Source organism: Parasteatoda tepidariorum, chromosome 7 (genome assembly GCF_982258835.1).
Source record: "Parasteatoda tepidariorum strain Cologne lab strain chromosome 7, Ptep-v5.0, whole genome shotgun sequence".
Classification (NCBI taxonomy): Eukaryota; Metazoa; Arthropoda; class Arachnida; order Araneae; family Theridiidae; genus Parasteatoda; species Parasteatoda tepidariorum.
Genome location: NC_141761.1, coordinates 57789772 through 57802130, shown reverse-complemented (window position 1 = coordinate 57802130; position 12359 = coordinate 57789772). Strand labels below are relative to the sequence as shown.

At 29.5% G+C, this 12359-nt stretch overlaps 1 protein-coding gene across 11 annotated transcripts in view; it reads left to right on the top strand.

Moving 5' to 3' along the window:
* The window catches only part of LOC107453796 (ELAV-like protein 4), a 75657-nt gene that overhangs the window by 21394 nt on the left and 41904 nt on the right, over nucleotides 1-12359 (top strand). For 6 of the 11 annotated variants that reach the window (XM_071183419.2, XM_016070752.5, XM_016070750.5 and 3 more), the window contains exon 2: nucleotides 1815-1863. The exons of the other annotated variants lie outside the window; for them this stretch is intronic. In XM_071183419.2, the coding sequence (XP_071039520.1) occupies nucleotides 1815-1863 (49 nt within the window). The remainder of the gene's footprint in view (nucleotides 1-1814; nucleotides 1864-12359) is intronic. 11 annotated transcript variants of the gene reach the window in all.

The following is a 12359-nucleotide window of genomic DNA, read 5'->3' as shown; positions in this document are numbered from 1 at the left end:
TCTTGAATATATCATTTCTATTTCAAATATTTATCTTATCAAATTTTTGTTGTGAAGTATTAAAGGGTCATACTCTCATTTAATTTTAGAAAAGTTAATAAATTTTGTTGGGGGTACAGTTTAAAAATATTGATTAGTGTCTTTTATCTGATTTTAAAATAATAAATTCCAACCAAAAATGTATGTCAGAAGTTTTAAATTGAGAACACTACAAAAATGTTGAGCAGTGACTTTATTGTATTAGAGATCATTGAAGCCCAAACTTAAAATTTTGAACTAGATTTTCATTTTAACTAAATATTGGTGTCTGGGAATATTAACTAATTGATATTGGATTTTTATTCTTCAACGAAACAATAGATATATTCTAAAACTGTGAGATCCCAAACTAATGTTCAATGCATATTACATTGTTGGAAACTTAACTAAACTATGTAAATCTGAAGTATATTTTATTGTTTTGTGGAAAAATTAGTCTTTTTTTTTTTTTTTTTTAATACGTAAGAGCAACTTACATTTTTAAGTTTGAATTTTCCCTTTTTAAAAGTAGTCTATATGTAACCGCTTGCAAGAATTGTCTCTATTTTCGTCCTGATCTTTTTATATTTTTTAAATGCTATCCTTTTTTTTTCCACTTTGTTAAGGCACGTTAAAAAGAAATTTCAAGATATTTTTGAAAACTTATATTTATGCGGAGCAGGTTTTTTTGTTTAACTTTCTATTTTGGATTTTTTAACTGAACAATTCATTGTGTTAAAAGTTTTGAAAGGCATTGTTTTTCTTCAAATAAAGTTCCCATTTATATTAAACTATTATAAATAACGGATATTAAATTTATTCAGATTATGAAAACTAGCCACGACTAGTTGTAAAATTATTAACCTGAAACTCAGTATTAGTTTAATACAGTTTGAAATTTTTACTAAAAACCTAAGAGTATGTCGTAGGAATTATAAGTTTTTAGCCATAAAAAGTCAACCTGTTGGGGGATGCTGTAGGAAAAAGAGTAAATTTTTATAGAAATATTGCGCAAATTGTGAAGTCTCATCCTTCTGACTTTCTGTAAGCTGTTTTCAGTCTATTGTGATATCTGAAGAAGTTGCGATCACTGATAGAAAGACCAAAAATGTTATATTCTGGAGCATATTATGGAACTTCACTGAACATTCTTCAGTGTTAAACTTCAAAACATGAGTCAGTGTTAGTGAAAAGAACATAAATTTGAATTTTGCACAGTCTGTCAACACAATATCCAACTTTTTAAGAGATTTGGCTTTAAGTACATTGAATTTCTTAATCTCTTATCTCAAATTGGTTTTTTCATTGGAGGACCAACACAAAGCGTCAAAAGCACGCAGATTTTAACACATCTGTTTATCTGTGGTGATCATCATTTTTTAATATTTATAAATTACAAATTCACATTTCTAGGGAAAATATAGCAGTCTGATTTGAAACACATTTTTAAATAACAAATCATACAAGCTAGCGTTAAATATTCGATTCCCAATGGGGTAAAAGTTTCTAGTCAAAAGTTTCTTTTTGAAGAAAATTGCTTAAATTGGTTCGAATAATACATTTAGTTTTACCCATTAATTATTACACACTATTTCGTATGTCTGAATAATACTTCACAGCTATCTATGGTTGGTTAAATGAGTAATTTTTCTTTAAATCTAGTCCTCTTTTTTTTTTATAAGTATGAAAATATGAATGATTTGAAAACGTAAGTGAATAAGGTGTGATCAATGGTTGACTTGATGTTTTTCATTTTCTTAAATTATTGATTTTGTTAAAACTTCCTTTTTCTACAGATGTCTGCTCAGACAAATGCAAAGCAACGCATTGGAAAAACATCCATAGGTAAGATTTAAAAACAAAATTGCGCTAACAAAGTCCTAACATACTAAAAATTTAAACTTTTTTTTTCAATCTGTACTAAACTAAATTGTTCGAAAAAATCTTAACTTCCTAAAACATACTCCCTTCCCACTAACTTATAAAAGTGTGAATTTTTTGAAATTTATAATTAGTTTTTAATTAATACCCTAGTTAATGAAATCTCACCCCTAACTCTAACATTTTATTGCTACATTGTAAATTTTCGAATGAAATATTTTATGCATAATTATGTATAATAGTTAAATATAAATTTTAAGTCTTACTTAAAATTTGAACAGCTCATTGTAAAAGATGAAGTGGGAGTATTTTTAATGTGGGTTAAAAATTGTTTTAAAATTAATATTTTATTATATGAGGGCGTTTTTAGGATACTTGAGTATTACGACTCTATTTCAAGATTTTAGTGTTTTAATGAAGTGAGATAAAACAGTTTACGTTACGAAGCTCAAAGATTCACGTTCAAAGATTTGATGGATACAGTGTAAGAATCTGAATAAGTATACTTCAGTGGAAATTTTTAGTTGTGTACTATTTTTGTTGAGTACCACAATATTTTGTTACTTATGCATCAAATGAGGTTGATCCTAAAAAGAAAAAGTAGTACTCATCGAGGCTTTGTTTTTTTGGGGGCTTAAACAATTTTATCTTTTGGGCTTAACTCCCAAGTAGCGATTTACATAATCGTGGAAAGATAAAAGTTTATCGGCATAGCGTGTGTTAATCTAATTTTTTTCCGTAATTGCAATTGAATAATGAATGAATGAGAATTGAAAAAAAACTAGCAAGCCCTCGTGTATACTAAATATTGTTAGTAAATAAAGTTAAAAACATTCTAAAACCTGAGAAATTAAAAGCTACCTTAAATGAAATAACTTCATTTCAAATGATATTTTAAATACTGAAACCGAGAATAAGAGAAGTTAAACCGGAGTTGCACCCCAGTCTTAGTATTTTCCATAAATCTACCATAACTCATTAATTCAAGCTCTCAGAGATAAAAGAACGAATTTTTTTGCATTTTTTTTTTAGTTTATTTTGTCTGCAAAGCCAATATAAATCTGCAGCGCCCGTTACCTCACCGTTCTAATTCTGCTATGCCTTTAACTCATTTGTAATTAACAGAGGATTTTATAAAATAGATTCCCTCAAATTGTAAGGATAACTCTATTCCAGTCTTCCTTGTAAACTGAAATAAAACTTACCGATTCAAAAAGGCAAATCAAGAGCTTGGAGAGCCAAGATTAAATGAATCATTCTTATCGAGTTCCTCGCTTCGGTAGAGCTGTTGGACTACCGCAGAAATCGAAGCTTCCTTCTGAATATCCCTCTTTTCCAAAGCACGTCTTTAAATCTCCGCCAGTCTGTGCTGGGGCGTAATCTGGAGCCGCCCATGCATACAATTCTGGTCCCTCCTGTATCGAGATAGTGGTTGTGGGAAGCGCCGGGACCAATATCAGTTTTCCGTAGAGTTTCGTTCTCAAAGAAAGAGCATTCAAACATTCCATCTTGAATATCCCGTAGGTAAACAAGCCTAGGAACATAGAAAGCCATATCGTAAATATTTTCTAGTTATTGTGAGGGAAGACTTGATTCCCCATGAGGTAACTATTCAATAATTCAGTTCAAAAAGTGGAGGCTTATTTACTCAGTTCTTGGAATTGGAATCCGTTATTTTCTGGAGTGGTGGAACTTTCACTTTATTGGTTTAGAATAAAGTCATAGTTTTTAATGCCCTCAGATTTGACTATTTAATAAATTAGAATTTTTCTTTTCGTGTTTAAAATAAAGGCGTGTATTGTCCTTGTTAATTTTCGTCGCAATATCATGGTTTTAATTCATTTCCATAGTTGAATCTAAGGAAACTTGATATGCTTTTTTTTTTAAAAAAAAAGACTGATTTTGAGTGTTTTATTAGATTTCGAACTTTTAATTGAGAATTTAATCCTTCAAAAAAGAAAACTTAATCCAGCCTTATGAGAACAAAAGATTGTAATCAATAATTTCAAGAATGATAATGGTGCTAATTCAAGGTGTTTAATTTATATTTCACTTTTTCTTTTTTAAAATATACTATTTAACCATTTTGAGACTTAAAATTTCAAGCTATTCTGATTTTTTTTTAAAGCATTAACTTACTCTTTGATGTAGTTAAGTCTAGATGCAATCGCAACTTTTGCAAACGTAAAATTTTGTTTTTATCTATGATTATAACGTAAATTAAACGTAAAATATGCTTACTTATTTTATGTAAATAAAAGGAAATATGCAAATGCAAACCTCTTCATAATTTTTTTTTCAGAACGACTAGTTACAAATAACATTTTTAACTTAAGTCAGAGTTAAAAAAAAAAAATTCTTTTAAAAATGGTAACAGTAAGGCGTCAAATGTTTGAATCAAAATTTTAATTGACATTATATTTTTAAGAAAACATAGAAACCATTAAATTAAGTTAGAGGAGTAAGAATGGTATCTTTTGAAACAAAGCAAAAGAAAAAAGTTTTTTTTTTTTTTTTTTTTTTTTTTTTTTTTTTTTTTTGTGCTTGAAAGTGAGTTTAAGATTCTTTAATAAAGAACCTTATTTCACATTTTAACGAAGAAAATGTGAATTTTTATAAATAATATGCTAAGATAGTTACTATATTATAATTGTCAGATATATAGATATCAAACATCAGCGTTAAATATAAATATACAGGTGTCATATATGCCTTTTATTCCGCGCATTTACTGTCTGAATGCATATGTTTAAGAACTTGAGTCTGAAATTAGATGGCGCACTTAATTGCAACACATTTGAAGAAACTTCTAATCAAAATAGCAGAATTGTGAGTTTTGTAACACTAAAAACAGACAGAAATAAGCATAAATTATTTATTTTATTTTCAAAAAATCAAAAGTATTCAAGAAAGTATTTTATTTTCTAATATTTAGTTTTCAATGTAATGCGTGTGAGATCAAATTATTTTTGTACTTTAATTTTATTTAATTACTTTATATAGACTTCCTTAAACTTGAGATTTATTATTTAAGAGATGCAAGATTTTAATATTTTCCTAGCAATTTTAAGCTTTATTTTTCTTTCGAAAATTTTAGAATTGTCACGCTAATTTTATTTCAAAATGTTATGTTGCTCATCGATGAAACATGCAATTAATTACAGTTGATTTGGAAGTTTGATTTTGTTAGTTGATGTTCCCAAATTTTAATAAATTTAAAAATCTAAATTTAGGAAAAAAGTAAATATTTTTAATCAGTTTCTCTCAGATTCAATACAAATTTAGGAATGTTGGAAACATAATTATGAATAAAAAGATACTGTTTTTTTTTTCTTTTAAAAATTTTTTTCAAACATTTTGTTAATCTTTTTTCTTAATAGTTGTCTCCCTCAAATCTCATTTTAAATGAAATTTTAAAATCGAAGCTTTAAAAATGTTAAAATGATAATCTTTCCACGCGTAATTTGTATGTATCGTAACTATTACATTTAAGATTTTTTTACTAAGTTCTTATTTCAATCCTGTATCTGATCCTTTTGTATTTCTGATTCCTTTGTATGTGGCATTCTCTTAGAAATAACAGGCTGTTCCTTTAACGGAGGGGGGGGGGGGAGGATTCACACATCGAATCGCTTTACGTGTTGACATTGAATGACACTAGCGAAATTTGCCTTACCCTAACTTTTCCCGCGTAACGCTCCGTCCCATATTGGCTGACTGGGCGACCCGTTACTATAGCAACCGGTTCAGCATCCTAACCCGAATTGGATGACATCGATCTGGCTGAATCACGAAAATGGATGGGGGTAGAGGGGGGCTACACACGATCTTTTTCCTTCCCCATCGAAAAACCTAACTCTATATTTAGAAGTGAAATTACCAGCAATCGCTTTGAAGGGTTGGAGAAGTCCTGCCTTTGGCTGACTATGTTTGGATAGCCTGTACTTTTTTTCCAATTTTCTTTTTTCTTTTGGAAGCCAAAGTTTCAGGGTGCCTTGAAGGTTCAATTTCGATACGGAAAGCTTTGCTTAGTTCAATTTAAATATAAACTGTGTTCGCAAAATTTAATATAGTAATTCCGGAACCTGGTAAGCTCGATGGAGTGAATTAAGGTGGTTGTCAACAAAAAAAGTTAGTAGTTTGATAGTTTAGCTTTTTTTTTTTTATTTAAATTTATATTTTTAACTGTTTGCTAAATCTAGAAACATGTAGTGGATTCTTATGATATCGAATTAAAGCCTACCCAAATTGAAACGAAATTTAAGATTACTTCTATGTTTGTTTGACTTTAGATAAAACTCAAGTCGAAGTTAATTTACACTCTCATTAATTGTCTTTGTGACAATAAAACTCCTTTTTAATTGCAGAAACATTAATTTTACTTCATTAATGTCTAACAAGTTGGCCAAGTTTTTCGGAAACACTCTTAAATTTCAATCTTAAACTTACTGCGACTTTGTCATACTTACGTTACATTCCATTTTTTTTTCTTCAGACATATGAATAGGTCATTACTGTCGTCATGCTTCAAGCACTCAAAAACATGCACACATTTTCAAAACTTAACCGACGTAAATCAGAAAAAAAAGTAATTTGAAAAATAAAAACAAGTTGCCAACGAAAAAAGGAAAAATAAAGGTAAACATAAGCTAGAAAAACCACAGTAGTGGGTTTTTAGTAGTTTTTCCTTCTTGCCTTTATTTTCCATTTTTCGTTGGCAACTTCGTTTTATGTTTTAAATAAATTTCTTCATATTAAAGTCGGTTAAGTATTTAAAATGGGTGACTGTTTTTGAGCTCTTGAAACTTGTCGAATGTTATGTCTATTCATATATTTTTGAAGGAAAGCAAGTTTTTAAATCTGGAAATAACTTACCTCTTCAGTTTCTGGGATTAAATTATTTGACTGTCCAATATTTTTTAATTATATTTTTTGGCTCGTACGTCTTATCAAATTTATTCAGTTTTACTTTGCGCACCCTGGCAACATTACACTCTTTGCCATTAAACAACTTAATTTTAAACTTTTAATTTCCAAATCTTATTAAAATGGCTAAGAATAGATGAATTTAAAAAACACTCACTTAAAACAAGATACGTGAGAGTTGTAGTAAAGAAACAATTTTTGGGCATTAAATTTGTGTTATGCTGTCTAAATTCAACTCATCACTTTGCTGACCCGATGCTTATGTTAACTCTATGGTGTAAAGAATTTTACAAAATTAAAAACTGGTTTATATTTTCGAAATTTTGAGCATTAGTGTTTGAAATTTCCAGTTTGACATAATTGGAAATATACATTGTCTTGTCTAAAATATTGTATTGTGTAATTTTGTTTATTTTTTAATTTCTTAACACCAAAACAAAATTTTAAAATTATGAATTTTAGATTTGTATATCAAATTAAAACCGCTTGTTACAAGATTTTAGTTTTAACTTAATCAAAATTGTTTACATTAAAGTGGGATTACGTTATTTCTAAGTGTGCCCTAGTACACCCGTAATTAGTACCGATTGTTTCATTTTGTTTAGGATTCGATATATCGTATAAATTACAGTATTGTTAATTCCAGCGTTTATGTCGTTTAACTTTACATGAAAATCAATAATATTTCTTTAATAAAGCTTTAGGTTATACTATTCAGGATATTGTAAAATGGTAACGACTTAAAAATAAGAGATCCTTTAGGATGATAATCCTTATCTTAAAATCTAAATCGCTAGATATCCATAATAGCACTAGATATTTCTAGATATTCATCAATCCCTTACAGACTTTCTAGAAAATAATAATTTCAATGACTTAAAGGTTATGACAATTGGTCATCAATCTTAAATTACCTTCCTAGTAGTTAAAATGTAAAATACGATTTTTTAAATTTTTTTTAAACTGAAAAATATTTAAAATTTGATCGAATTATACCTAAACATAGATTAAGTTTTCACGCCTTTGCTTTTTAGTTCACTATGGATTAACATTATTTTAATTTTCTTGAAAATATATTATCTCTGGAGTCTACATCTTATCGAATATCTGATATACACAGGCGCCCTCTTAACTTTTTGCTTGCAAGACGTTCTGAAATTTCAATTACTTTTCCCGCCTTTACGGAAGGCCATCCTGAATGCTAGCTTAGCTAAAATCGGTTCGGAGTCAAACTTCTGAAATTCCATCCTTTCGCGAAAATAGATTTAAAAGGGGTAGAGAGGGTAGTGGGGCAACGGGGCTGGTTAATCGAGAAAACGTAGTAAGAACATCGATCGGTTTTGGAGAAATAATGAACTATACATGCCTCCCTGTTCCTGTTCTAGAACTTTTTCCTTCTATCTTTTTATTGGTAGTGGTAACAAACGTAGAGGTAGAAAAGCTATTCCAAATTCTTTTTGGTCTCCTTTTTGTTTGGAAACAGATTGACTGAAAGAATTATTCGAAGAAATGTCTGAATTAACTTTGGAATGAAAACCTCATCGAGACCCTTGTTCGACATGAAAAAAAAGTTAAGCGATGAAAAGCATTGGGTTGACATGAGATTTTTCTGAATGCTGTATAAACGGAATTTTAAGATTTGATTCAATGTTGGGTTTTCTTAGAATTATGGAAACAATTCCAAGAAATCTCATGTTCTGTCACTTGTATATGGACCGAGTTAAAAATGGTGAATAGTGAAATGCATTTTTGTCTATATTTTCAAGCTTCTCTGTTTGCAGTCTTGGCAGAAAGTCTGATTTTTTTTTCGAGGTTAACGAATGAAATCCTGCATTCCATTGAAGGTCTTGACTACCTAAGTTTCTTTAAAAAGATTCTATAAGACTATTTACAAACTCATTGGTATTTCATATCGTAATTGAATAAATCTACAAACATATTTCTCTTATGGCAACATAAAGTCCTCATTTCTTTTTCGCATTGGGACAAAGAACTGAAATATCAAAGTAAGTGAGTTGTCATAAGCATAACTTTCTCTGTATAAACATAATTTAACAGCTTTGGATACCTTACCCAGAAAATACAGGCTGGTGTCTCAGTGTGGGAAATATGGTCCAAATAGTTTTATCAGGAGAGCGGTCCAAAGTTCAAGACTCCCTAATGGTAATTTTACTTATTGCGTATTTTGTCATATTTCGAGAATTTTTTGAGCTATTTGATGAAAAGAAATTGCACACATTTAAATCTGCTTCTCCAAAGAATTCCATTCAAAATTTTTATTTTAGTTAAAATTATCGAAAAAACTTGAATTGTAAGGTTCACAAATTTTTCTTTCAAAGTAATTTTATATGGAACAATACAAAATTCGGACGAAATCGGTAAGATAGTTCCTGAAACCGAACTTTTTTTTAAATAAACTACTCTGGATGGAACTATTAAACAAATTTATTTTGCCGTATAAACTCTTTAAAATTTGAAATAATTTAAACCTTTTTTTCACAATTTAAAAAATTGTTCCTTTTTACTATTCAAGCATTTTTTGATTATTAAATAATGTAATTTACTTTCATGCAATGGATAGTTGAACTCTACAATTGTGTGTGAAATTTTTTCAATTCGCTTAAAAGAAACTCCAAAGTTATAGCAAAATACGCAAAAAGTTTAAGTAATAGTAAAGGGACCAAACTTTTTAATCGTTGTCCTGAGCAAATTTTTGAGACCATATTTCCCTGATTGTGGCTATTAAGGGCAAGAAATTCAAATTCGTCGAAAGAGATGTGTTTTTCAGAGAAAGTACATTTTTGTCCAACTTAAAATATCGGCTGCAGCAATTAGCATATTTGAGGTCACCTCCCTGAACCTTTGAATCCTAGTACCTGAAAATCTGCACATATCAAAAGTTATTCAAGGTGTTTCGTTTATATTTTTCTATTCGCACTATACATGTTTACAAATTTTTGAATCTAAATTCTTTCCTCGAGTGGACTACAAAAACCTGAAATAAACTGAGTTTATAGGTTGGGAAGAAATGAAAGGTTAGCAAACAGTTCTATATTTTTCTTTCAGTTTTATTAATTCACGCAGATTTAATAATTTAGAGCTATATTTTAGTGTTTATAATTCATAATTACTTTTGAAGAATAATGTATTTTATCAACTATGATCGGCCATCTTTTTATTTGGGTTTTTATTAATTTTACGAAATTTTAATCTAAAAGTTAACAGTTCAGTAAGAATTAAGTTTGTTGTGTTTCCAAACACTAGAGATTATAATTTTTAATTGGTTTCAATCGTAGAGTTCGTTGTAACAAGAAATATTTTGTCCTGATATTCCTAATTTGTGTATTCTGACCAACCCATTGTCTACGAATCAAAATGCTTATTATACAATAATCGATTTTTAGATCTAAAGATGTTGACTTACAACTAGCTCTAGTCTATCTAGCGCTGTCTTTATTTTAATGAACCATGCCAGTTAAAATGGAAATTCGATATTTAAAACTCGGGGACCGTCCTCTAAAATATGAGGGAGAGTGGGGTTAGATCGGATTGTGGACAGGATATTTCGATTGTAACAAAATAAGTTTTCTGCGCTTACTTTGAACTACATTTTACTAGGTAAGAAGAAAATCTGCCATATTGGCTTGTTTAATTCTTTGAGTCTGTGAAGATAAATGTTTTACCGTGTCAACTCTCTAATTTTTTGTTTTTAAACTATCACTAATTATTGTTCACTAGAGGTGTAAAATTACTTTTTGCCCAGATTATTAAGAATTCATATCTCATCAAGCAATAAGGATTAGTCCAGTAGTAGCATGGTTCTGTTTCCATTTTAAAAACCTCTGCTCTCGGGGTAAAAGAGTACTACCCTCACCCATATAAGGTGAGATGCCAAAGAAAGGTGAATCCAATGTGGACAATTATTTTGATGGGCCAACAAAAGTTGCAGTGGAGCGGAGGACAAAAACAACTTAAGAGATGAATTTTATACACAATGTTAAATATTTTGTACATAACGTTCTAGTTTTTTTCCACCGAAATTCAAGTAATTCCAAATTTCCTATAGTTGACATAATGCCTTAGCCTACTAATTGGGTTATTTGACTTTTTCTAGAAAAAATAATTTTTAAAAATGCGTGTATAGCGTATGTTTTAAGGAATGATTGTGTATAAAATTAAACAATGAATATCTTGATCGAATCTGACAGTTTCTGGGTCAAACAGTTCAGCTTCAACTAGCCTTCGAATTTTATCGACCCCATCTTGCCCACCTTTCCAGACATGGTTCAGACGCAGTATTCATTGCTTCACATCCTTGTTGTATTCAGTCATTTAATGAGAAAGAAAACATATTTTTACTTTCAAATTTTTATGTTGATGAAGGTCATTATGCTATGTGCTTATTTTTATTTTTCAAGGAGTACTGTGTCTTATTTTTGTAAAGGGGGGGGGGTGTTAGTTTCGCATAGATTAGTTTCTTTCTGATTTTCAAAATTGTCTATTTCTATCAACAATATAATAATTATCATTGAAATTTTAAAATGCTAGGAATTATCCACTAAATTACTTTGATGCAATAATGCTTAGTGATATATTAAATTTTTTATTTCTGGTTTACTTTAAAAATTATTTGAGAAAGTCTTGTTCTTAAATAAAACCGAAAACTATTAACTTTCTATTATAAACTAATTCTGATATTAAAAAGAGTATATTTCACCACTCCTTAGCTACAAAATTGCCCTTTATCATATTAAAGTAGAACAAATTTAACTTTTTTTTTTAGTTTGTCGTTTGCCTTTTTCAAAAAAATCTCTTAAATGTTCCAAAAATGATTTTTTTTTTAAATGTTGTCCTAGATTTCTTTGTCGCACTAGAAAGCCTGCAATCGTAATGTATTAAAGTTGAAATATCTTATAGATAATGTGTCTCAGGATATGTCTGTTGCATATTTTTAGTAAGAGTATCAGCATGCATGCAAATCTAGAATAAAATATAAAAGTATTTAATGTGTGAGTGAAGTGAGCTCTAATTACTCTAGCAATACAAAGAGAAATTCGAAAACAGTTTCGGTTGTTGTCGAGAACAAAGGTAAGCCCCCTAGTACTTCTGATCTTTTATAGTTCGCCGAAAATTACCCATAGAATTGTTTATAACACCGAAATTTCAGGCATAAACATTTGTTTAACAGTGCTGATTGTGGTCCGGAAAAAATCCGGATTTCCGGAATTTTCGCTAACAGTGATCCGGAAGTTTCCGGAGATCGAAGGTCCAGACGTTTCAAAAAATCATTGATCACAGAAGTTTCCGGAAATCAAATTTTCAAAGGTGGAACCTAAAAACACAGTTTATTTTATTTGTTTGTAAGGGAAAGCCAGAGAGATACTTTATAAGCTTATATTCATGATTAATATTCATTTTTTATCAGTAAATAGTTGTTATAATCATTAACTCAAGAAAGAAAGACATATTTGTAAATTTTAATTACTTCTCCAGATCATCATAGGTATGTGTAAATGGTATAGGTGTGTGTAAAA